The sequence below is a fragment of the Phalacrocorax aristotelis genome, chromosome W, assembly GCF_949628215.1.
Source record: "Phalacrocorax aristotelis chromosome W, bGulAri2.1, whole genome shotgun sequence".
NCBI classification, from domain to species: Eukaryota; Metazoa; Chordata; class Aves; order Suliformes; family Phalacrocoracidae; genus Phalacrocorax; species Phalacrocorax aristotelis.
The window spans coordinates 3,136,224-3,163,335 of record NC_134310.1 but is presented as its reverse complement, the minus strand read 5'-3'; the positions used below and the strand labels follow the sequence as shown (position 1 = coordinate 3,163,335).

At 42.3% G+C, this 27,112-nt stretch overlaps 1 protein-coding gene across 2 annotated transcripts; it reads left to right on the top strand.

Moving 5' to 3' along the window:
- The first annotated feature begins 1,660 nt into the window (after nucleotides 1–1,660).
- On the top strand, nucleotides 1,661–26,703 carry SMAD4 (SMAD family member 4). 2 transcript variants are annotated; one of them, XM_075077814.1, is made up of 12 exons: nucleotides 1,661–1,799; nucleotides 11,391–11,758; nucleotides 12,677–12,851; nucleotides 13,266–13,295; nucleotides 14,897–15,112; nucleotides 16,924–17,043; nucleotides 17,175–17,285; nucleotides 19,170–19,220; nucleotides 21,405–21,588; nucleotides 22,568–22,736; nucleotides 24,018–24,156; nucleotides 25,340–26,703. In XM_075077814.1, exons 2-12 carry the CDS (start codon nucleotides 11,510–11,512, stop codon nucleotides 25,549–25,551), a joined length of 1,656 nt encoding a protein of 551 aa, XP_074933915.1. In that variant the 5' UTR covers nucleotides 1,661–1,799; nucleotides 11,391–11,509; the 3' UTR covers nucleotides 25,552–26,703. The 2 variants fall into 2 exon arrangements, with proteins under 2 accessions (XP_074933915.1, XP_074933916.1); XM_075077815.1 differs by lacking the exon at nucleotides 16,924–17,043.
- The last annotated feature ends 409 nt before the right edge of the window (nucleotides 26,704–27,112 follow it).

Below are 27,112 nucleotides of genomic sequence, written 5' to 3'. Positions count from 1 at the left end.
TAACTCGGCAGCACAGAGGCCGGTGTAGGCAGCCTGCGAGCACGTGGATTTGCTGTGCTGCGTCCACCAGTCCTGCACGGCACATGCTGTCCGTTGAAATGGAGCTCTCATCTCCCATCCGTAACGCTTCAAAAACTCTAGAAATAGATAATTTGCAACACACTCAGCAAATCCTGGTGTGAAGAGGCTTCAGTTATATCTACCCAGGAAAAGATGACAAACATAGCAGCATTTTACATGGCTTTTCATCACTAAGATCTTCCTAAGGATGTGGGAGCGACTATAAATGACTTCACAGAGTGAGAAGGAAATTTTTATACGGCAATATAACAATTTCTAAAAATTTCCGTCAGTCTTAGTTCTTAACAGAGCAGCTGTGATAGCACACCAGCACCTTGCTAAACACCCCACTTATTTAGCAAAAAATATATTGTGTTTTGCGGCAGATATGGTATTTCATGCACCTTTTCCCTTCTGTTTTTTATTCTAATGGTGGCCCAATGCCACAAAGGTAGAAAGATGTAACCTTCTAGTTAAAAAAAAAAAAGACGCTTTTCAGCTGAATTCCTTTGGAGAGTTTGCTTTTGCTGGACGAAGTGATGAGGGACGGGAAAAGCGGTTGCATTTGCGGCCGGGTGCGTTTGTTGGGGTTGGCTTTGTGGGGCTTCGCACTTCTGGAGGTTGTATTTGCGGCCCTGTGCATTTGTTGGGGTCGCATTTCCAGGGCTTTCAACTTCTGGGGGTTGCATTTGTGCAATTTTGCACTTGGGGGGGTTGCATTTGCGGGGCTGTGCGTTTGTTGGGGTTGCATTTTGGGGGGTTTGCATTTGTGGAGGTTGCACTTGTGGGACTGGGCATCTGTTGGGGTTGGATTTGCAGGGCTTTGCACTTACGGGGGTTGTATTTCTGGGGCCCTACATTTATGAGGGTTGCATTTGTGGGCACCTGCGTTTGTTGGGGGTGCATTTGCAGGGCTTTCAACTTCAGGGGGTTGCATTTGCGGGATTTTACACTCACGGGGGTTGCGGTTATGGGGGGTTGCATTTAGGGGGATTGCATTTTCGTGTTTTTGCTCTTACGGGGGTTGCGTTTGTGGCCCCGTCCATTTATCGGGGTTGAATTTTTGTCGCCGTGCCTTTTTGGGGACCGCGCTTTCCCTGCCAGGAGCCCTGCCTGCCCCACCGGCGCTCCGCCGCCGGACACCAACCACACAAATAAACCTCCGAACGCACCCGCCCACTCCGTTCTCCGGCAGCCGACGTCGCGCCAACCGCGGGGACGGCGGGCGGACGCGCAGGCGCAGTGGCGCCGGGCGGCGGGGGCGGCGGCGGCGGCGGCGGCGGTGGCGGCGGGGCGGTGGTACCCGGATGTGGCGCATGCGCGGTGGCGGCTGGACGTGTCGGCGGCGGCCGCGGAGCGCGAGCGGCCGGAGCCGCGGCAACAACAACAACAACAACAAGAACAACAACAACATCAACAACAACAAGGAGGCGGCGGCGGTGACGGGGGTGGCGGTCGTGGGGCGGCCGGGTCCCCCCCCCCGCCCCCGCGCCGCGGGCCTGTGAGCGCCGCCCCGCCGGCCCGGCCCGGCCGCAGCCCGGTGAGGGGAGGAGGGCGGGCGGGGGGGCGGAGGCCTGGCCCGCTCCGCTCCGCCGCACCGGGGCCGGCTGAGGCGAGGGAAGGCCCCGTCACCCCCCCCTCCCCGTCCCCCCGCCTCTTCGCCGCCGCCGCCGCCCCTCACCGCAGCCGCAGGCCGCGCCCGGAGAGCGGCCGCTCCGCCGCCGCCGCCTCGAGCCCAGGTAACATCCGCTCTCGGCTCCCGCCCGCCCGCCGGGGCCGCCCCGCATCCGCACCGCGCACCCCCCGCCTGCCCCACGCCGCCCCCGGGCCCTCCCGGGGCCGTACCGGCTGCCGCCCCGGGGAGCCGGGCCCCCGCCTTCACCCGCCGCCCGGGGGCTTCTCCTCGGCCCCGCCGCACCGAGTCCCCGCACGGTTCCTCCCCCGCTTTCCCCCAGCGAGAAAAACCCGCGACTCCCCCTTCCCCCCCCCCGCCCCCAAACTTTTACTATTATTAGTTTTAAATCCCGGTGCCCCCCCGTTAAGGCTCTCCAACCGGCCTGACCCCGGTTAAACTTTCCCCCGCCGCCGTCGGTGCGGATCCCGCTCTCCCAGCGCTCTCATCCCGCACGCTGGAAAATACCCTGAATGGTTTTGTGCGAGCCGCTTTGCCTTTAGTTCGAAATCTGCCATCTTATTTGCGATAACAGGGAACGGGGCTTTCAGGTGGTTTTCAGGCAGCACGGGGCCGCTCAGCGCAAGGGGTGTTCCTGACGGATTATTCCATCTTTACTATTTTTCCTTCCCATCCTCGTATTCTGGGGGCGTTGGGTTTTTTGGGGGAGGTTTGTGTTTTCTTGCATAGTTGAGTTTTACACGTTTTACCACGGAAGGCTGGTTAATTTATGGGGTAATCTAGTTGTGGGTTAGATGTGTTATTACTTAGAGTCCGCATTGTACCACTGCAAACCAAGTGTTGTCAAACGTATACGGTCGGAGTAGGATCGCGGTGTCTTTTACCACCGTTTCTCAAATTATCTTGGTTAAGAATGGTGTGCCGCTGTCAACAGGCAGGAGTGATTTCTGACCCTGCGATAGCAGTCATCTTTGAAATTGTAAGGCTCTTGTCCTGTTGTTACTTCATTCGATAACGTTGGTAATTCCACGCGAGGTCGTTGAAATAGCCATACTGCCCTATAAAACACAACGTGTTTTTGTACTCCGGTGTCATGATAAGTAGGCAACTTGTCCTTCTGGCCCTTCTGTTATCTTGGCCGGGTTGTTACTGGAAGGAGTTTCTTCTCGCTTTGCATTCATGAACCTCTTTTGATTTGCGTGTCGCATAAGTATACGTGTTTAATATTGATATAGAAACTTTATTTCAAAGAGGCGAAGCCTCAAGAGAAGCAGTAAGCGTCTCAAACTGATTAGAATTCCTTTTTTTTAAGTAGATGGCTCTTTACATAATGCACTCAAGCGCAGCTTAGCACAATAGGGATGTGAGTTCTGAGAGGTACCAACAGATTTAGTGGAGAACAAAGGTGCTGAGAGCAGATCGGTGATCCCGGTGAGGAGCTGCCTTCGCCGTGCTGTTGTTAAGGTTCTGCTGGAATTTTAGGACTCTGTTTTCCTATGTTGTTAACCTTGTGAAAAACTCTACTTTTGGTTGGGGCTGGAATTTTCCATGCTTTCTTTGCCCAGAGGTGATTTTTTTTTTTTTTAAAGCTCGAACAAATGCAGAGAACATTATCCCTGTGCAGATTACAATAAAGAACAGATGTTATCTAATACACCTATCGCTAGGGTATTGAAACATGATGTACAAGTGAAAAATCACACCACTTCTGCCTGAGCAAGGTTTGACTCTTCCTTTTATTGCTTGGCGTAGCCACAATTGTTTCTTCTGTTTGTGAGGTTTTGACAAATTACATTTGTCCTTGTTGAAGGAAGCCTTCTGCAAGAAGATGGGTCTTGCAGGATACTCTGAGGAAGAGCTCAGTTCAGGTTTGCTCTGTTGTTCTACGGAGAGGACTTCCACCGCCCGCTGCTGACTGAGCGTGACCTTTCCTGCCGTTCCCGGGTTTTCATCCCCTCCTTACCCGTGGGCTCTGGGATGAAGAGGGGATGACCCCTTGCTTGGTGGGGACACGCAGGGTGCCCTCTCGGAGGTGAGGTGGTGCGAGTCTGGCTGCTCCGTTGCAGAAATAGATCCAGTTGTAGGGGGGTTTACTGTCCTTCCCTTGTCGGGGGGTAACATGCCGTGGTCTTCCTTGTCTGAGCATACAGAAGCCTGTATTGAAAAGAGGAGTTTTCTGAGCTGTGTGCTTTCTCAAAAATAAAAAAAACAGAGGGAAGGGGAACCAAAATGACAAATGCTACTTTCTAGGATTTAAAACGTGTGCATACGTCGTCATACCAGCATAGCAGCGCTACCCTTTTCATCGTGTCCTGCCCCCCCAACATTCAAGGACAAGATAAGGATTTGGGTGTGTTTTTTACCATTATATTAGTTTCTCGAATGAGATTAAAAAACCTGGAACCTTGCACAGCAGAAATGTTTGCTCCATCTCCGGGATCGCTCTGTTGCATTTATAAAGTGCTTTTGAAAGCAGTTGCAAGCGCACAGGTGGAAGCTAAGAGGAGTAAAGATGCTGAGCGCTGCAGTTGGGCAGCTACGTCAGACCAGTTTCTTCCACAAAGAAATGGCTGCTCACGCTTTTTAACCGTGGATTTATGTTAAGATGAAAGAGTTGCCACTCAGAGTTGTCTTAAAACTCTTCTCCGGTTCCTTTTATGCTGTCATGTGTCTGAAATTTTTGTAGCTACTGACAGGGAGATGAGCTGAATTGATACTGATGATTCAGATACACTCACAAAAATAGTATTCTGGGGAATGTTAGCTCTTACTGTACCGAACAGTGCAAGTGCAGTACCTCCTTGGTGCTCTTTTTCTTGCTCTTTAATGCTAATTGTTCTTATGTCTACAAACATTTTGTTCTTGTTCACCCTTTGGGCAAGCAGATAATAGTTTAATGTGCTGGAAAGTTATCTGCAGTTTAATCGCTTATTCATATCTTCATCAAATCACGAGCTGCCTTTTGGTTTATTGGTTTATGGATTTTTCTTTATCATGTTTTATCATAAAACTTCTACCACTGCATTATTAAACAGCAAAACTCTGTAGTAATGTTTTGGTGGTTAAAAGCTATCAAATGTAGAGGCTGCTTTTCTGACTCCTTTGTGCTTGTCTAATTTTGGAGGCAACAGCTTATGCAAGAGCCTTTCTTGTCCTTTATTCGTGTGAAATGTTCTAGCAAGATGTCAATTTGTACGCTATTCTAATTAGCCAGTTCGTTAGCATTGTCTTACTGCCTGGTATCAAAATGCTGGAAATCTGTGACTGGGATGGCTGTTACTGGGAAATCGCGCTCCCAGAGCATCGGTAGCAGCTTCAAGCAAATAATTCTTATTTATTTAAGATCTTTTTCCAAAAATTACCTTTGTATTTGCAGTTTGGAAATAACGTTTTTTGGTCATTAAGGTATTTTTTGCGTTAATTCATTGCCCTGCTCCCGCAGTATATGACTCCCCACAATTGCAGGCTGTGCATCTTTCCTCTCGATATCATAGGGTACCACAGGCCTTGATCTGGCTGTGGCCTGTCTTTGTTAATGTGATATACATGTTTTTATATTCGTTTATCCTTGGAATATCAGATGGTATGAGCTTTTTTAGTTTTTTTTTTTTTTCTTTTGAAGACCATACTAGTGGTATTCACTTTAGTCATGGCTCATCTCGAAGGATATTCTGCCTCCAAATTTTCTGACTTGCTTAAACCCTTCTACAATATCTCAAAATGAATAATGGCCAAGTTATCTTCAGATTAATAGCATAGATAGAAATGCTGTATCGTACCTGGCGAATGCCGTTAGGCACGCATACTTGCCTTATGTTACTGTCTCCAGCATCCCTTTACGTGTTTGTACCACCAGCCCTTATGTGGCTATACCAGTACGAAGAATTCTCAGGCTTATGTATTTACGTGCATCGTGGAACATTTTTGCATAACTGCTGCTAAAATGCTGTGTTCTTATTATTTATAATAGAATAGTTCATTTGGAAAGGACCCACAACGATCATCTGATGATGATTTGAAATGCTCTGAGGCGACACAGGTCTGTTGTCCAATCCGTTTGTACAAAAAGGTGGCAAATCTCTCCTCGCCTTGCAGTTTAAAGGCTTCCTGAGCCCCCAGCGTGTCATCTGATACTTAGCGTGTGTAAAATCTCTTTTTTTTCCTTTGATTTTAACTTTGCAGACTGGTTGGATTTCCACCACAACTGTTTAGTTCAGGCTTCTCGTGCATGTGGTTGCCAATCCATCTTGCATTCTTCGTTTGCCTCTGATATGTCAGCGTATGCTGCGCGTTCCGCTGCCTCCCTTGTTCGGCATGTTTATCAGCCTCTGGACCTTCAGCACCATGTCTAGATGTGGAACCTCTTTTCTGAGCCGGTCTGCAAGACTGCTTCCCTTTCTCCATCAAACAGAGATGGCTTTTCATGGCTTTTCAAAGGGCTGTTGCTGCCCTAACACATGCAGGAACTATTTTTCCAGTTGTGCCATGGCTGTGCTGTATTTTTTTTTTAACATTTTTTTTCTTTAAATACAGCACTTCACAATTCTTTGCATCTTAGTTTTTATAACAAAGTGTTACTCGATTGCTCCTAATCACACTACTTCTCATGACATTTGTTGTGCAAACAGCGAAGTCTCCAAGAGTCTCAAGTTGTCTCTTGTTTGGAAAAGATCTAGCTTGCCGTAGAAACTTAATGGATAAAATACATGCTAAGAAAGCGACATGGAGGGGGCTTTGGCCTTTTGTCCATATCTTAAGGTAATTATCCAGCGGCATGTGGACTGTCACATTTTTAGACTGAGTTTCTTGGTGAATTTGATCCCTCCGCAGCTGCGATTGGCTTAAACCCTACTGTAAATGAATAGCGTAGTGTATCGTATCAGCGCCGGGCCCGGATTAACCGTCTTGACCAAGCTGTTGGATTGCTGATTGCCCGGATCATATTCCTTTGGGTTACGTCCCTGACTTCCAGCTCCATCCGTAACCTCCTGGTTTGTCTGTGTAACCGTATTATTTCCTTTTCTTGTTTGGGGTTGATAGTTGTCCCCAAATTGCCAAGTGTGGCTTTTGTGGGAGGAGAGGGAGAAGATAAGTGACTTGTGAGTGTAAAAAGTATTCATTTAAGGTTGTTCATAATATGTAGAAAAGAATGTGGGTTCTTTTTAAGAAATCTGGATTTCTGAAAGCAAATTTCAACCACATTAGAGAATTGGAAGTGGGAGTTGTTTGGAAGAAGGGATTATTCAGAGAAGCTTCAAAATGCCCTTGGCTGAATGGCTGGGGCATGTTGACGGGGGTTTAGGTGAAGTCTTGGTGGTTTTTTACCAGCCTCTGCCCTTACGTCTCAGTTGTGCTGCTGTATGACCGTAGTAATACCTCAGTAAAAGCAAGGAAATCAAGCCCGTGTGGTTTTTCTAACCATGAAAGGCAGAAACCCCTTTCTTTCCCCCTCTTTCTAAAACCCTTGTACCTTCGTCAGACCGTGTGTGTGTGTCTGCCTTACATCTGTATGTGCCTGCATGCTTTTTTGCTGAAGAATTTCAAACTGTAGCGTACCTCAGCAACTCCTGGGCCTCGTGTGAGGCCTTCCAAATGATCGTATCTCTGAAATACCTAGTATGCTGCCTCTTCGAAGAGTTGCTGCGAGTGTTTGGAAGTCGTGGTTCACGCTGGTTTTGCTACCCTTGGGTTTTGGTATGTAAAAGCACTTATTCTTAAGCAGTCTTAGCTTTTAATATTATCTTGCTGGTGCAGCTGAAGAGATACTGGCAGACAAGGTGGAATATTAATTTTCTGTTCTGAGATCTCACCTTCCTTTTATCTAGTTTTGTCTAGTTGATAAGGAGCACCTTGCTTCCACAAATGGGAGTGCTCTCCTGGAGCTCTGAGCCAGTGCTGGGTTTTCACAGCTTTTGCAGAAGATGCTGAACATTAAACCTGGTCTCTGATTTCTAGTCATGCTAGTAAAACGATTGCTGTTTTGAGAGAGAGAGAGTGTAGCAGTTGATCTGAGAACAGAGGAATAGTTTGAGTCAATACAGTGCTTATTTTGCTTTCCTGCCCATAAGATAAATGTAAGTGCAATGAGGGCACTAGCGTGAGAGCTCAGTAATGTTACTTCCACGTAGATAAGTCAATAAAATACTTGATTTTAGTTAGATGAGGTAGCATACTATTACAGGTGCCTCTGTTTTTAGAATCTATTTGTATTGTTCAGGTAACCATTTCTGGCAGAATTATCCACAGACGTGAAAATGAGGCTTGCAGCACCAGTGTTGCATTTTTAATTTTAGACAGCTGCTTCATGTTTTGAATTTCATTGCACAGGCTAAAAAGATATACCACCCTTCAGCAAGGCAGCCGTGGGGAAGCGGGATGTACGGAAGAATTATGGTATTTGTTCAAGGCTGTGTCGGTCTGGGAGGGAGAATTTCAGCTGATGGTTACTTACCAGTTCTCTGAGATAGTAGTGTGTTTGCTACACATCATCAGAGGTCTTTTTTAATTACCTGGCAATCTTAACTTCTTCCGTCTTTCAGTTTTATCTCCTCTTCAGAGGATCTTATTCTTGTTCCAATACTTAGTCTATCGCAGAACACTAGTTGTTCGCTTTTGTAATGTACGTGTTAATACTTAGTTGTTGAAATAAATGACTTTCTATAACATAATGAGGTACTTCTATAACTTCGTTGCTCATTAGCTTGTCCCATTTTTTTTCTCTGTGTTCTGCTCAGGTCACACTATAGCAAAAGGGGGAGAAATACCTTTTTGCTCCTTGGCAGGCCTTGGTAGGTGAAGCCAAGAGCTTCACTGCAAGCGCTGTCTCCTGCTGCTGCTTTTCTTGCGTTCCCTGTTTCTTCTCTCTGCCCCTTTCCCCCCGAAGTTCTCTCTTGCCTGTTTCTATTTCCATGAAATTCCTGGGCAGAGGGAAATAAGATCTTTGTTCATTTGGCTCTGCCTATTCCCCTGTAAATCTAAGCTTGAGCTGTAGTGTGGGATCACCTACTTGGATGGGGGTTGTGCTCAGGAACGAATTGGAAGTTTCATGCTTGCACCAAACAAACACTAAATCACACAAGCATACTGTTGTTTTGCAGAACATCTAGCGCTCCGTGTCTGAGGGCATGCTGGAACCTTATCTTCAAAGGCTATCTTCTAAAAATATAATGCATTAAGATTGCATTTTGCTTTTATTTGCACACATGAAAGTAATATAGTAAGAAGGTGTTAAGGCACCTCTTGAATGTGTGACTCAGTCAAAGATAGGCTTGTAGAGCTGTTTTGTGAGAAACTAAATTTGTGGGACGTAAAAACTTGGCTTGTCTGCAAAATACGCTCATGCTTCTGGTGCTTCGGAAGAAATATGTCACAGCATTTATCAATATGTGCCAGGTTGGTAGCCACTGACCTCGCCCCTTTTGTCTGGGGATTGAAATTGCAAGATTAAATACAGGATTTTGGCAGAGGGGGCTTCTAAAGGAAGGCTCCTGAATTACTGTGCAATTACGCACCACCAGTGTGTAGCAGTATTGAAAATCCTAATCAAGTGGCCCGGCTTTCAAAAGTGCTGAACAGTCAGAAGCTCCTATTGAGCGCAGTGGCAGCTGAGGGGTGACTCAACATTTCCGAAGATCGTTCCACTTAAATAAGGATTTATTTGCTTGATGGTAGTCTTCTGAAAGTCAGCAAGCAAAATTGTCATTCGTAGTTTTAGGGGTGTAGAAGATAGAGCTGCGTGTCTAATTTTAAGCATCTCTTTATTTAAAGCTCTTTTGGCTAATAGCTTTATCTAGTCACTTATTTATGATTACTTATGCATATCTATATGGGATGCTGTTTTATATTTAAGGAAAATGATGTTCTATTCTGTTTTAGCTGGCAGGCTTTTACAGATTTATGTGAGCACGGGTTGCCATGGAGAATGACTGGCAGGTTAAGCTTGACTTTTAAAAGAGGCTTATTGAGTTGAAGCGCAGAAGAGCCTAGCATTGAAGGAGAAACTTTAATAGCTAGGTGAAATGATCTTCCTCAAACTTCTAGTAATTGTTTTCATTTGGGAGAAATTAGGTCCAAAAACATCCTTATAAAAGAAGAAAACTACTAAAAATGGGGGGCGGGGAGGGTTTGTGGTGTGTTTTATCCAGGTGTACTGAAGCATGCTGTATTTGAGGTGAAATTGGAGAAAATATTAAATAGGGAATACTTTTTTGTTTGTTTCCTTTTATAATTGTGCTGGATTTGTGTTACAATATTGCTTTGATAAGAAGGGAAGCCATGCATTCACACTGTAATTTGTGTGATGCGTTAACTTTCTAAATGAACATCCCACTCTTATTTTTGTGCAACACATTGGCCTCCAGTAAACAGCTGCTACTCCTGTACCTCTAATAATGTGGGAAATTCTAGTGCAGTAGCAGGTCTTTGACTGGATGTGTTCCTCAGATAACGTGAACAAACTTTTTTTCCTCAACTATGAAAATCAAATATATTTTATTTATATTGCTGAGAATGGCATGTTAGTTTTGGAAGGGCTTACAGTTTAAGCTTATTCAGAAAATGTAAATGTAGTAAAATCACTTACGTATATTTGCTGCCGGTGTCTTAAGTCAGACCACATAGTTGGTAGAACGGTGTTGGTGGATGACTGACTGCCTGAAGCCAGAGGTGCTTGAAGAACCAGAGCAGCTTTTTGACAGCGTTAGACTCCTCTTCTGTGAGTGCACAAAACGTGCCGTCCTATGTTTCTGGAGAAAGCAAGATAAAGCGTAGTAATTACCTCCTTCAGAATTGAGAAAAATCAGGCCAGCTCTTCTGGTTTGCGAAATAAAGGCAACTTCAGAAGGATGAGGTCTGCTGGCTTAGAGAAGAATGACTTCATGACCAGAAACCACTGCAGGTCCTTAACAAATGGAGTTTAAAGGCCAAATGTGTTAGGCCGGACCTATTCCTTATCTTATATTTAGTGTAATTAAGGCAATTCTGCTTGAGACAGTTTGGAAGTGCCTTTTTTAGTGACGTCAGCTGATTTGTCTTGATCTAGAAGAAGCTGGATCCAAACAAAGGCAAATGTGCCAGTTGGGGTTTTCATATATGAAGATACACACAATGCTTATTTACATAAATGTGCATTAAGCTAATGGCCAGGTACGATTATTGCCTTTCTGATTAGCAAAGAGGAATAGAGTTAGTCGGAGGTCAGAACATAGCTTTGAATTATTTGAACAGGATTATTAAATAAAGATGACAGATGATTCCGGTGTGCATTCATGCTTCTTCACTCTTCAAATTTTGTTTAAATCAATGCCCCTTCATTGCCAGTCAGTATTTTCGCTTGGTTTCATCCTACCAGTATAAAAAGTAGAAAATCATTGTCACTGTTCTCCTTTTCCTGATTCAGAGCCTGTTCATCTAATAATCCCTACCTTTCTATATGTACATACTATGTGTACATGTATATAAACTATAATCTTTATTTAACTATTGTTACTAGGGGAAAAAATCTTATATCTAAAACTGTGCAAGCAGTGTCTTAAGCATGTTTTAACTATCACGGGACAAGCAATGCAGTTTTTTCATGTGCTTTTAATATCCTGCACTTAGCTTGAAAATAAAAGAAGCAAAAAGCCACAGACTTCCTTAGAAACATGATCTGCAATTTGTTAAAAACAATTCTAATGTAGATATTTTTTCCTCCTAGGTTTTACCAAGAGACAGTACATCTAACACTTAACTTGGATCATCTCTTGTTCATCAGCTTGAAAATCATAACAGCCCCCAAAACTGACATTTGATCTGAAAGAAAAAAAGCTGTGACAAATGGACAATATGTCTATTACTAACACGCCAACAAGTAATGATGCTTGTCTGAGCATTGTTCACAGCTTGATGTGCCATCGACAAGGTGGAGAGAGTGAAACTTTTGCAAAACGCGCAATTGAAAGTTTAGTTAAAAAGCTAAAGGAGAAAAAAGATGAATTGGATTCTTTGATTACAGCTATAACCACAAATGGAGCTCATCCTAGCAAGTGTGTTACAATACAGAGAACGCTGGATGGGAGGCTTCAGGTTAGTACAAGTGAAAATCAGATGTTTTCCTCCTAGTGAAGCTGGAGCAAAAGTGAGTGACGCAGGATCCTAGAGTGTTGAGGAAGAGTAGCTCTTCTCTTGCATCCCCCCTCGCCCCCATTTGTAGGCATGTTTTGTGGCTGGAGCTCTGGATTGCTGCAGTAGTTGATTATTTTTTTTTCAAAAGGAGCAGAAGGCGTTGGATCAGCCGTTCTAAACGAGTGTGTGTGTGGCAGTAAAAAGCAGGGGCACGTAACAAATTCGGCTGTTTATCCTGGTATTTTCACTACAAGCTTCTGTTAGCTCTCTGTTGGTCAGCAGTGTGAAGAAAGACCTATGATCCCTTGCTAAGGTACTCCAAGGAGTCTGCACTGAGGATTTACGTTAGCCTTATATCGTCAGTACTCAGTACCTGTATAGCTTGGGTTGTGATTTCCTTGTTCCAGGACAGATGTCATGTTTGCTGGCTAGCTTTCTGTCTACCCTAGAAGCATTTTTTTTTTTTTTTTTCCAGTATAATGGATTGGCATTCTTCTACTCGTAAATTCCTTACAGTGTAGCCTAGTGCCTTGTTCCTCTTCTTCTGGGGCAAAGCTCCTTCATCATCCACGGTGGGGAAGGTGACCATACATACTACATTAAGCACAAATTCTGCTTCTGCCATTTTGTATCCAGTATTTTTTCTTAAGAATCACAGTGTTGGCTTAACCGTAGCAAAACCCTAATAGAAATATATTTCTGTTGAGTACAGAACTTGGGTAAACTGTACACCACCTTTTGGGTTTTGGTTTTTTTTTTCATATTTTGATGATGGAGAGAGGTGGTTGTGTTGTTTGTCCTCTTCCAGCTTTGCTCGTCACTAAGTAAAGCGAAATGTCTTGCTACTTTCCCAATCAACTTTTGTGTCTAACTTTTTAGGTGGCTGGTCGCAAGGGATTCCCTCATGTGATTTACGCTCGTCTTTGGAGGTGGCCTGATCTTCATAAAAATGAACTCAAGCATGTTAAATATTGTCAGTATGCTTTTGACTTAAAATGTGACAGTGTCTGTGTAAATCCTTACCATTATGAGCGTGTAGTATCGCCTGGCATTGGTAAGTAGACTCTTGATTTAAAACGGAACAATGAGAATGAAATGTAAAATGTTTTCCTTTTGAGTGGAGAAAATACAGGCCTAAATTAGAAACATTAACTTTTAATGATCTGATTATTAATTACTCTCATATGCTCTCGTCAGTTGTCTTAATGGAATTATTCTTTTACCTTTGTTCCAAATTTGAAAGAACAGTTTGTGGCTTTTGTTTAAGCCTTTCTGTTGGCTTTGCACATGGTTCTTACAGTTAACGTGTATCCTAGGAATAACTTAACGTTGAGACTCGTATTGTGGTGGAGGGGGTGTAGACTCTGTAGTATTAATTGGTTAAGCCTTATAAACTTGATGTTCAAACGTTGTTGAAGATCTCTGTGTATATAATCTTCCACACCCCCTTTTCTTTTTCTTTTTAAAGATCTCTCAGGACTGACACTACAGAGTTCTGGTAAGTAGTTCTGTTTACTATTGCATTTCTGTGGGCACAGACTGTATTGAACTCTTCAGTGCGAACACAGTTTATTCCTGTGCGTCTCCTTGGGAGGGAGTATAGCGAGCAGATGGAAATGCATTTGTCTCTCCGGTTTTGGAAAACCAGCTAAGTAGCGTTTGAGAGGCAAGTATTGGTGATTTCTTTCAACTGAGGTTTCAGCTCAGCTTGTAGGTGTGTTCTGTTTTCATTGCCTGCAACTTATAAACCCTAACAAAAAAGAAAAGCAAAAACCTCACTGTTGAATGCGGCTAATTAAAAATACCTCAACCCACCCAAAGACGTGTGCACCTGTATAATATGCTGATTAATTGAATTGGGGATAATAGATGCTTATGATTTAATAAGTAGTTTACCAAGCAAATAATAGAAGTACTATAATTAATATGCAATTGAATGAAGCAGTCTAATATTCTTGCTCTCCCTGAAATTTGAGAGAAATTGGACATTAAATGTCCAATGACAATATCCAGAAATCTGAGATTGTGCAGCTGGTAACTGCTTTATTTCGAAACTGAATTTTTTTTTCCTTCCAGAAGAAATTCACAGAGAAGGAAGTTTGGGTAATCCAATGTTTTTTAGCACATTATTAGAAGTATTCAAGCTAAAATGACTTAAAAAAAAAAACCCCAAGCGACCCAACAAACTGTTTAACTTCACAAGCTTTAACTTGTGTGCTCTCATCTCCGCTAATTTGCGTTGTTACCTGCGTCTTCTGAAGAATGATCCTTTTGTACAGAATCAAAGCTTACTAGCCAGCAGTTAAATACATAATAAGTATTTCCTTGTCGTGCTACTCTTCTTTGCAGCAGGAAACAGAAAATTACTGTCAGATTTTAATATATTTAAGGCTGCTTTAAAAATGAGCATGGGAGCTAATGTTGTGTAAGAGTTTTACTTGAACATGCTCGATAGGATATATAGAAATAAATTCTTGTGGCGATGGTAGCAATTTCCTTACGCTGTGTGTGTAATATTCTGACTTAGTGGCCGCACTGTTAAATATAGAGCAGCGTTATATTGTCTTTCAATGTGAATTTGATGTTTCTAGGCAATTTGGATGGAAGTTGCTCAGAATTACTTCAGGGGTGCATGAAGTTTTTACATGCTGTGTTCATGAATTACATTTTTTATAGGAGCTACATGTATGTTCTTGTGTACTAGGAATTAGTTTGGTAGCTACTGCGTTAGCATGTATTTAAGTGCTTGACAAAAAGTATGTTCTTCCCTTTTATTTAACTGTGTCCAATCACACAGTGATGGACCAGAAACCAAATTACTATTGGAGTCTACTGCCGTGGGACTAAACTGCTTGTTTAATAGCAGTAAGCAAAACAAACAGTTTGCTTTTCCCTCCAGTTATGCTTCAAAACTTCCTGCTGCTGACTTGAAGTGTTTATTTGTAATTTAGAGGAGTGCTTTAGCAATGTTTATATAGGTTAAATCCTCCCCCCAGTAGTTTTAATAGCATTGTTATTGCTTGAAAGTAGCAGTGCAATTTGTAGTTAAATCTTGAAAATAGATTTGCTTTGCTTGTTTAACCGTTTGCTTCTTCGCAGCTCCATCAAGCATGTTGGTGAAAGACGAATACGTTCATGACTACGAGGGGCAGCCGTCATTGTCTTCTGCCGAAGGCCATTCGGTCCAAACCATCCAGCACCCACCAAGTAACAGGGCATCTACCGAGCCTTATAGCACCCCAGCCATGTTAGCTCCTACTGAGGCTAGCACTACCAGCACCACTAATTTTCCCAACATTCCTGTGGCTTCAACAAGTAAGATCATTGAGATTATATGAAATACTAAACCGTGAAAATGTGACGGCTCAAAGATAACCACAGATTTTTTTATTTTTGCCTAAGTAGATCTTGCATTGGGACTGTGCTGTTGCCACACCGCACTGCTAAAGGGCGTGGCAATATGATCTAGGCAGTCTCATAAGCGTTAATGTAAAGTTTTAGCTTGCAGCATAGTTTGAGTAGCTTTCCCTGGTGACCCAGTCTTTTTTTCAGTGAGACTGACACTCCAGCAGCCTTGTAACGCTTGTATATGCTAAAGGTTCGGGGATAACAATGTTAAAACAATTGACTACTGACAAGACGTGATGGCTATAGTTGGAATAATTCCTGTAGGAATGGAAGAATTACATTATTTTGTTACGACAGCAAGTAGGGTAACAAACAGGTATACTGTAAGGTGCCAGTGTCGAGGAGGTTTTCCGACCATTCTTTAGTGTTCCACAGCTGATAAAAGTGAATCTTCCAGTTATAACTCGATTATTTTTATAACGGCCAACTGTACTACCAAAGCGACAGCCTTTAATTAATATTTTCATGAGCCCGTTGGAGTGCTGTGTCAAAGTTTTTCTTACTTTTCCGTGTGTACTTGGTACAAGTAGAAGAGTCTGGTTTGCCAGCATCAGGCGTCACGCTTCACTCCAGCAGGAGAGTAAAGCAGTTAACGTACGCAGTGTCCTGCAGCTCTAATCTAGGTGAAGTCTGGAGGGGTTTCACATACTCTTCGTCACTTGAATATCAAAGATGTGTGAATATAGTGGATTTCATGTTATCAGACTTGAATTATGGTGGCATGGTGTTTTGATAATGTTCTTTAATTTTAGCTGACAACTTTTTTGCTAAAACTAATGATGGTTTTGCCAAGCTGAGATACGATGCCTGTATTTGTCTCCAGTAGAGAAAACAGGATAGGCAGTTTAATTGTATTGCCTTTGCACAACAGTTCATAGTCAATAAGTTTTTCTCATCAGTACTATAATTGTTGGAGCCAAGTGAACAGGGGAAAAAAAAAAAAAAATCTCGTTTTTAGGTTTTAGTTCAAGTTTTCAGTGTGCTAAATTCTGCTAGCCACACCAGTTTGAGAGTGCAAATGTACTTGTGAAACTGCTGATCAGTTTAGTGTTAATGGCTGAGCTGAAGCCTTCTAAAATCAAATTGTTAACCTGTTCTGAAATATCTGTAGTTTTACTTTAAAGCTTAGACAATTCTTGAAATATTTATTTGGGAGAAACAAAAAAAAACCCAGCAACTCTTTCAGGAAGGAGTCCAGTGATGTATGCAGCTCTATTCAAGCACTATTTTTAAAAATAAAAGACTGTTCACTGTGTTTTGGAGGAATGTAAATTTAAGCGAGTGTCCTCCTTAGGAACAGTAGTTATAACATGCTGAAAATAAGCAACTTATTGGACGTACTGCTGGCCTGTTTGGATTCACACCAAATCTCCTCCGGCTATGTTATTCAGTAAAACCTGCGACATCTCTTCTTCCCTTCCAAACTGACAAACGAGATGTGGACGAAACAAAGATGCGGTTGATAAACAGAGTTCTCTGCATACTTCTACTCCTAAAATATTAAGGGTGTCAGAGTCAAAATTAGCTGATGCAGAGCATCTTGCTTCAAGTTTCCTAAGACACTCTGGTGGGTGGAAAAAAAAATACTGAAACCAAACTTGTAGGAACTGTGTATTGCAGTGCCCTTAGTTGGGTGTATTTTCCTACCCAGTAGTGCTGAGCTCTTCTTAATTAAAATTTTGGAACGTTCATGAATAGGTAGTGTGTTCTTTTACCAGGTCAACCTACCAGTATATTGACAGGTAGCCATAGTGATGGACTCTTACAGATTGCTTCAGGGCCTCAGCCAGGAACTCAGCAGAATGGGTTTACAGCTCAGCCAGCTACTTACCATCACAGTGAGTATATACATATGTGCACTCTTCTTAGTTTTCTAAAACCAGTTTCCAAATGTTCAGGAGAAATAGAGGATTAGAAGGGAGATGCGGGAAAACTCCCTTAAAAACCAACCACTCCTTTCTTTTTCCAGATAGTACAACAACTTGGACTGGAAGTCGCACGGCAGCCTACACACCTACCATACCTCACCACCAGAATGGCCATCTTCAGCATCACCCACCTATGCATCCTGGACATTACTGTGAGTAGTGCAGATTTCCAAATACTTCGTTTTCAATGTTGTTGAACGGTGGGGGCTCATTTGTGATTATTCTTTATCATCAAATCCTTTTTTTTTTTAATTTCATTATAGAACTACCAGTATTATGTTTAGTATACTCTGACAGTTAAATGTAAGATCTTGATGGACTTCCCTCCATTAAAGCAACAGAGATTAGAAATTCAGATAGCTGTAGTGATACCATCCATATTATAGATATCTTACTGTACCTAACAAAGCTAGCATTTCCTTTTTAAACCTCTGATTTTAAAGCTTTGCAATCTCCTTGTAAATATTTCCTTTTCTGCAAAGGAAGTTGATTCAAAATGTGCTGTTGGATATTTTTCTTTCAAAACTTGGAAGTCCCTGGCTGTTCTTATTTTCTAGAAGTGTGGAAGTCATGTCTTAATGATGTAACAATCTACATTAAGCTTTGGAAGACGTGTGTCCATGTACACGAGTGAATTTAAAAGAACTTTGTGAAAGCTCGTGCAATAAAGCACTTGTCAATAAAGTGCTCTTGCTGCAGCCTGGTCCATGAGTATATTCGGCACACAAACTTGAAAATCTTTTTCATGTATGAAATAGGACCACAACCTCTTGTTTTAAGGTACAGGAGAGGGGAAGGGGAAAAAAAGTGATTAAACCTCTAGTGTAAGTGTCTGCAGCAGTATATGCATTATAAGAGTATAGTGTAGAAAACCCCCACCCAAAATAAAGTTTTTCTAAATTGCCTGGCAAAAAGCTGGAACAGTTCTTTATTTCCTAATATTGCGCTTAACCAGATCACCTTTTCAGAGCAGTTGTTGGTAGTGGAGGGGAGAATATACTGTGAGTTAACGTTAGAATGACTTTTCAGCTTGTGTCTGTCAAGAAAACTGTGGTTTAGGTCCGGTTGTTAAGTTTCATTATCTTGTTCTGTTAGGATCCCACTTCCTTTATAATCTTCTTTGTCAGAAATACCAGGATGTAAAAACTTTAGCCATGCTGTAGATACTCTATAAATGTTTCTCGGTGCATGTATCTTTCCACAGTTAATATTTGTAACTGGCTGGTGATACCACACAGAGCTTTTCTTGGCTGCTGCCACTTCTCACTTCAGAAAGTTGCATGTTTTGACACCTTACAAAGTTGTGCCTGTTTTGACATCTTGTTGCAAAAGCTGCCGTTACTTACAATACTATGTTGAAGCCTTTCCTCTGCTGCCTGTAAGGGACCTGGTTAGTTTATAAAAGTGCAGAGAACAAACTGACCGATAACAAGACTGTATTAATTATTTTCTTTAGAAAAATGAGTTCTCTAGGGCTTTTTCCCATCTTCAGGGAGTGTTTCTTATGGTCAAGTCCACAGCATACTGAGCGGCTTGTTGTGTGATTGATGAAATTAATGAAGGGTGGTTTCTGACAGATTTATATCAAGCAGGAGGTTGGTCAAGACGATCTCTGGAGGTCCCTTCCAACCCCTACTGTTCTGTGAGATCACATGCCCCTGTACAACGCTTCTCTCCTTGCCCAACTTGGGGGCAGACGTGAAGCCTAAGCCCTATTTCTGTTACATCTCCGTGCTGCATCTGGTTTCTGCTCTTTCCTGGAGCTGGGTCTGGCATGAGCAGTGTGCGGCCTTTCCTCCTGCAGTACTAATGGAGCTCTTCGCTCAACGCAGCTCCTGAATTTTTAGGAAACCTCTAAGAGTATAATTTTTCTGTGGGTATTTTTCTCCCCTGTCAGATTTAGCCAGATGATTCAGAAATTACTGGGATTTATATCATCTGGCATCCTCACAAGTCTTTTTTTCATAGGAAAACAAGTTAAGAAAGAAACCCTTATTTTTCTTCATGTAAAACAAATCGCATGTTTTCTTTTAAAGGGCCAGTTCACAATGAACTTGCATTCCAGCCTCCTATATCAAATCATCCTGGTGAGTAAAATCTAACATGTAATGCTAAGGCTAATAACTTTCTGGTTTGAGTCTGTTTGGTTTTGGTTTTTTGCGGGTTTTTTTTGGGGTGGGGTTTGTGTGGTTTTTTTTTTTTTTATGAAGTACTCTGAAATTTGTGAGATACGTGTTCAAAAGGGGAGGGAAGAAGGAGAGGAACCATTTTGTGACGAGTTGTCTTTTGAATTCAGACCTCTGTTTTGAAATAGTGGCGTACTCTGTGAACTGTGAATTTAATTTAGATGCCCAAGTCAAAAATTGCAATTCTCAAACCCACGCTGAGCTGGTTCCTACCCTGGAGGTGTCTGAACTCTGAATGTCCTTGATCCTAAATTTGCAGGGTGCCTGAAGTTGTACTTTTTGCCTGCTTAGAAACATCATGGAGGGTCATGTGAAAGCCCTTTTGGATCCATGATCTAGAAGTCCGTCATCACAGCCAGATACCCTGAGAGATAGTTATTGCCCTTCCTAGTGGTTTGGTGCTGAAGCTCCTCTTTGGACCTTTGCGTACAAGCTTGCTCTTTCCAAGCATCTTTGTTAATGGCAGCAGTTCATGGAACCAAAGAGGTCTTGCCTTGCGGTACAAGCTAGCTCAGTTGCAGGTGCAAGGTGATATTCTGGTTTTAAGACCAGCAAGGCTGTTGCCTGCACAGGGAGAGCTGCGTAGTTGAACAGCCTAAAAGTTTAACTCGTTTATTCGTTGGCCAGTGACTAAATCAGTACCAGAAATAAAACTGCTGATAATTGCTGGCCCAACTTAACTGTAGCTAAATTGTATTTTCTATTACGTAGTATGTCTTTTTCACCCTGTCGATTCACCTGTTGATTTCACCCTGTTCAGTCCTCAGACATGAATACTTATTTGAAGATTAAGAAAAAAACCTTAAGGAATTCAGGCACTTTGGTTTATTCTTTCCTAATAAAAACAGAACAGCAGTTTCTTAAGATAAGTAGGTGTGCTGTCGAGCGCTGCAGTTTGTAACGATCGAGTACCACTTACGGCGTTGGGAGAGCTCTTTTTCCTGTTGGCTTATCAGGCTGCTGTGTTTAGGTCCTGTCACATTAGCTCTTCTGCTTCCCCTATTTCGAGCACGCCGTCCTGCTGGTTTTCTTTGCCCTCCCCAACAAGCTGCTTAAGTGCCAGCTGTGTTCTCCTTTTGTGGAAATGGGCCCTTATAGTCGGCAAAGGTGCTGAGTCCCCGAAATCCCTAGTGGCTTAAGCTCATAGCAGCTTTAGGTTTTGATGTGTCTGAAGAGAGAAGCCTCTTCAACGCTGAAACCGTGCGCAACAAGCTACGCAGAAGGCTTGACAAGCCAGTTGCTCCCAGGTGGCACCTGAGATCTACAGCATCTACAAGCATGTAGCATCTACAGGCAGCAGAGACACCTACACAGCATCACTTTGTGTGCTTTGTCGGGTTTCCTCGCTTGAGTGCTTGGGGTTCAGTAGCATCCTCCAGGGAGTCAGGATTTCCTTTCTTCACGTGGTAGCTTCTTCCTTTGTAGCCAGTTTTCCATTTTAAAGTGGTATGAGCTAAAAGGTTCCCCTTTGCTATTAAAACATGCCATAATGTTCTGCTCCCTCACTTAATATGGCCTTGTTTTATCCTATACCTGACTTTCTTTTGCGCAGGCAAGATCAGTAAGTGATCCTTGATGTTTTCTCCCCCCTTGCCCTGCTTTCTAAATGCGGTTTGCTTTGCAGGGAGGACGGAGAAAACCGACTTCGCCTTGGAGGTAGTTACACTCATATCTTAAGCCAGATCTGTTTGAGAGTTGGTTTCTATCAGCCTAGCCGTGAATAGACATATATGTGTTACTTCTTTACTCTAAAGGAGGACAAAGTCAAGCTATAGTCATAAGGTGCAGGAGTGCAGGTGGCTTACAAAATCTAAACTGGAATTATAAACTCTGCAAAGACTTGTAAGGTCTTAACTACAAAAGACTCTAGCATTGGTGTGTGCTCAAATAAAAACGACAAGCCCACGTTTGTTGTAGTATGTAGTATTTTTCTGCACTAGCAGACATGTCTTTGTCTGAACTTGCTTATGTGAGTGTGCCCTCTGAATGACAAATGCAGTTGCAGAAGGATTAATTGATAGTCTGGAATGGGTTTATAGGGTGTTTTTTGTGCCTTTCAGTCAGTTAATTGTATATATTCTTTAGCTCCAGAATACTGGTGTTCAATCGCATATTTTGAAATGGACGTGCAAGTTGGGGAAACGTTTAAGGTCCCTTCAAGCTGTCCAATTGTCACTGTTGATGGATACGTGGATCCTTCTGGAGGAGACCGTTTTTGCCTGGGCCAGCTTTCCAACGTGCATAGAACAGAAGCCATTGAGAGAGCAAGGTATTCTGCAGATCCTGAAAGCTCCAGCTGTCTGTGGTATTTGATAATACTTTGTTTTGCCTTCAGTGTGTGCCTCCCTTTTGAAAATACAAGTATGGTATGTTTCTTTTAACTGAATTAACTGTAGTAGAGTGTATCTTCCTAGGCCACTACTGTAATATGCTCAAAATGCAAACTGCGTGACAAAGCCCTTCAGTGCTTTGCAGTAGCACGTTGCTTTTCATTGCTTTCAAAGGCTATGCCTTCAAGGATAAAATTAGCAACTCGTGCCATTATGTATGCAAGCTGAATATTAACTCTCCACACCACAGAGCGATGTGAGAATAACTGCAATATATAGAATCGTCAAAGGAGGGTTGATAGAGAGCTAGTTGGATTTTTATTCATTCTCACCATGCGTGCGCTAGGCTTTGATGGGGAAGGATAGAGAACTGAAGCAATCTTGCAACTTCTTTTTCCTCCTTTGAAATGAAAAGGAATAAAATGATTCCATTTTATGGAATCTTAGGAAACCTTGCATTATGACAGTCAAAATGCCAGGTTGCTGTAGCGTGACCCAAATGAACATACAGCTCCGCATTAAAATGGGGCTCTGTGTATGTACTTCAGTGACTTTCTGTACTAGAATACTTGTGGGATTTTACACTTCTGAACAGAACCGACTGCGTTTGGTATCCCAGCTCTGTGTTGTCAGTGAGTGCCGTACTTGCTACCCAAATATCATTGCTTCTACAGTCTGTGTTTCCCGTAGATCTTTACATGGTGTTACAGATGGGTTTTTTACTATACAGATTTTGTGTAACTGTATACTAAATTATACTAAGATAATAACTGCAATTTCAAGTCCTTGTATGAGTCGAGCGTAAAGGAAGATATCACAGATGACTGAGAGTTGAAGAATGGTTTATGGTTCATTTAGTAAAGGTCTGATTTATAGTGTATTATACACAGGTGCATTGGAACCGTGTTTCTTTTCAAGGTTGCACATAGGTAAAGGGGTGCAGTTGGAGTGCAAAGGAGAAGGTGACGTGTGGGTTAGATGCCTCAGTGACCACGCGGTCTTCGTTCAGAGTTACTACCTGGATAGAGAAGCAGGGCGTGCACCAGGGGATGCTGTTCACAAGATTTACCCAAGTGCATATATAAAGGTTGGTTTGCTGTTCCTAAATGGAAACTGGGGGGAGGGGGCAATAGCATACATGTGGTGCTTGTCAATGTTGGGGAAGCTGTGAGACACTGAAATAAATATAACTTTGCTTTTGATTACCCTTGGAAATGAAAGACAAACTTTAAGGATTTAAAGATTTAAATCTAAGGATTTAAAACTTTCCATTTGACAAGTCACTTTAGAGTCATTTTAAAAAGTCCTTTTAACTGAAAGTATCTAGATACTACGAAAGTAACTAGTTTTGTATTTTGTCACAACCTTGATAGCAGTTTTTTGTATTTTTCAGCCTTACAGTTTTAACTGCTACTAAAATTTTTAGTGTAGGTTATCTGTTCTCTTTACTCCCTCTCCAAAACAAGTGGAGTTGGGAAAGTACGTATAAATGCAGTAGAAGAATAAAGTGTGTGTTAAAGTGTTATGAAGCAATCCAGAGGTAACAGAAAGTTGCATGGGAACAGATTATTTTCAGGGGATTCTTACCTGGACGTGCCTCTGCCAGACTTGAAACTTTATTTAGGATAAGTCACACTTGGTAAAAAAATCATTCTTGAATTAGAGATAAACTGCTTGAAGTTTGCAGTGATTTGGGGGGTTTGTTTTTGTTAATCCTCAGTTTTGCAGGCAGGTTGTGTAAGGAAGGTGAAAGAAACCCCCTGCCCCAGCCTCCGTGTACGAGCTTTCTAATATGAGAGCAGAGTTCTTGTATATATTGGTGCCAAGCCTGATCGCAAAGATATAAAATGCCACCGACCTGAAACCCAGCTGCTGAAACTTCAGGCCTATCAATTATTGGTAGTTCTTTTAAATAGACGAACACGTTTTTCAGTAAAGCAGCAAAGAAGAATAAAGCCTGACAAAGTTAAGCAGGACTTGTTGGCTTCCATTTTTGTTTATATGCCTAATTTTTTCTGGAAATCCTGGGATTTAACTAAAAAGTCAGGATTTTATCAGCCTGTAGCATCCTTCAGACTTCGATCCTGCAGTCAGTTCTGTGCAGGGTACTGCTTTAGCCTGCTCAGCTTAGCCAGTATTGCCGGTGGTGGTAACATCATATGAGAAGAGTCTCTAAGAGTCAGCTTTATGGATTATTAAATTAAACTAGTCAGGGAAGGTTTGCTTTTACCCAGGCGTATGGCGAGACTGTAGAACTTGCTTTGGGGGAGCAGAGCGGTCCAGATTATTGGGGGTGGGAGTTAAGGAGTTCTTTCCTTCATTGTAGACTTACCGAAATCATAGTTTTCTATTTTATTTTATTTTAAAGGTGTTTGATTTACGCCAATGTCATCGCCAGATGCAACAGCAGGCTGCGACTGCCCAAGCTGCCGCTGCTGCCCAAGCTGCAGCAGTAGCTGGAAACATCCCTGGACCAGGATCAGTAGGTGGAATAGCCCCAGCCATTAGTAAGTACATTAACCATGTGGTCTCCTTTTTTCCCCTTACCTGAAAACAAATAACACAGCACCCCCCCACCCATCCGCCCACTGCCCCTGCAGCAGTACTAACGAACTTGGAACGAGGTAGCAGGATCGGGCCGAGGTGGGCCTGGGGTGGCATCACGGTAAGTCTGTATTCATTCACTTTGCACCTGCTCCACACACCGGTTTTCACTCCGTAGACCTCAGGGGATGCTGGATATGCAGCACAACAGAGAGCACTTATATATGAGGTCAAATCGCATAACCCTATTACTCAAACAGATAAACTTTTGGCTGCTTAGACCCAAGCTTGAAGAATGATCTTTGAGATCTAAGCTCATAAAAGCGTTACACGAAACAATGGGGATTACCAAGCAACAAAGTCCTTGACTAGGTTTAGGGAAACTTAAGATTCTTGAGAAGAGGAAGAAGAGAGTTTGCGGGTGTTTTTTTCTTTTTCTTTTCTTTTTTTTTTTTCCCTGAAGTTATTCTGGGCTAGAGTTTTCTTAGCTGCTAAATTCTAGATCCTGGAAATTATACCCAAGTCCTTTAAAAGTGTAAGTACTTGGATGCCTCAGACTGCTTTAGGTGCCATAGTGTTTTGTGGCCTGTATTGCCAACTGGCTCTTCCCAGCTCTCCTATAAATTGCTGACGACATTTTGGGGGTTTAACAGTATTTAGCTTCTGTCTTAGCCATACTCGTGATTTGAAGTTTGGCAGCTGTATTCCTCTTTTTGTTTTATTAGATGTAAGTATTGTAATTTGTTAACCCAGCTTCCTGCAGGTGATCAGTCGTGAGTTCTTGCGCTGCAAATGCCGCATTTGGCAGACCCCAAGAATATGTTGGGTTTTTTTGCTATATTTCCTAAGTAAGGTTTATATGCTTGTATCACATAAGACATTAGGTTTCATCCTGTCTGCTTGATTTGAAGGTTTACATTTCAACATGCCTTTGAGACTGCAGAACGATAAAAAAAAATTCACTTGGACGAAATGCAAAATAATCGCTGTGTTCATTATAGCAGAGATCTAGAGATGTGCATTGGCCTTGGCTGTGGTGAGAGGGAATTGTACGTGAAGAAGGAGCTGAGCAAAGAGGAATGGCTAAACAGGCAGATGATAAAAGAGCATGTCTGTGAACACTTACTTGAAACCTCTCCTGTTTAGGTTTGTCAGCTGCTGCTGGAATTGGTGTAGATGACCTTCGCCGCTTATGCATACTCAGGATGAGTTTTGTAAAAGGTTGGGGACCTGATTACCCAAGACAGAGCATCAAAGAGACACCGTGCTGGATCGAAATTCACTTACACCGTGCCCTCCAGCTTCTAGATGAAGTACTTCATACCATGCCTATTGCAGACCCACAACCTCTAGACTGAGATCCCTCTGCTGCACTGCTGTGGGCCGTTATATTGTGAGGATGGTGGATTGTAAAATACAATTCTGTTTATAACCTGAAGATATATTTTACTTTTGTTCTGCTTAATCTTCTAAAACCAGGTTTTAAAAATGTGTTTGCCGCCTTGCTCTTAGCAGAAAGAAACTGAACATGCAGAATTTGGATTTCAGTTATTTTCAGAACTTAATTGTCATAACACATGGCTCAGGGCTTAAAGTGAAAGGTAAACGCCTTATAGAGACTTTACAGTATTGGGTTTGTTCCCTTTGAAACTTTCCTTCTCTATTATGGCATCTTGGTGATAAGCCTCACAGGAGCCTTTTGTATGCAGAATATATATTATATATATATTTATATCTGAAAATTCCTTCTAATAGTTATGAACATTTACCTTATAGCAACTTTAAAATTCCAGCTGATTCGTGATGGTCTTTTTAGGGAACAATAGTTAACAGAAGACTTCTTTATTTTGTTGACTCTCTTGTTATGATTTTTTCCAGATTAAAACATAGAAGCTGCCAAAAAGTGAGGGACAAGGCGTACGTTGGTTGGCATTGATGGAAAATAGCGAGGAAAAGGAACGTGGCTTTTCCTTCACTAGTTTTTAAGAAAAAGATATCTTAGATTTTTATTTATATAGACACGTGAGTTTTAAAACACTAAAGGAAACGGATACTTTCAGTGCTGGCACTCAATTTAAGTATAACATGAAATACCCGGTCTGCAAAGTTGCCACTGAAATCGCATAATGAGTATCTAATGGCAGGAACATATTTTCATAACTACTACTGACTTCTATGATTTTACTCAAGTAAAACTTGGCAGGTGTTTTAAAAAGTTGCATGACTCTTTTTACTTGCATATACCATGAAATCACGTACCACATTACATCGATATTTAGGATCCAGTTTTTGTATCTGTTCACCATTTCCACTCAGGGCAAGATGGCAAACTTGTTTTTATACCTCTTGGTTATTTTAAGCCCTATGCCATCAACGACCGTATCAATTGGCAATGACTTTGTATAGAGAATTTATAGTAGAAAAACTGCAAATGAATTGACTGTATGACAGATACAATATGTACGCTTTCTCTATAGCCAATAGTATAAATAAAATGATGAAAACCCTGATTTTTATAAATTTAGTTTGCTTCTATTATGTAATTCCGCACCTCGAAACCACAGATCTTGAGTGATGGATTGCTTCCCTTTGCAAGACCAGCAGCAGCAGCCAATGGTGGTAGGAATTTTTGTTGATTTAAGCTTGCCAGGAAGCAAGTCCAGTTTTTCTTTCTTTCACTGCTTCGCAATAAAAGCATGTCCTGAGGATCTCTCTTTTGGCTATTGGATGGGGTATGAAGAGGGAGCAGGAATTCCTTATTTTTTCAGCATGTGTGTAGGGAGCCGGAGCTTAGTTAAACAGGCTTAGAAGGGCATAGACTCCGACTTTAGTCCTTCAAGCGCTGCCGGTTCGATCTGCCTGCCGTGCTGTACTGAGCCGACCTGGCAGCACAGTCGTCGTGGTTAACATAAGTAGAAG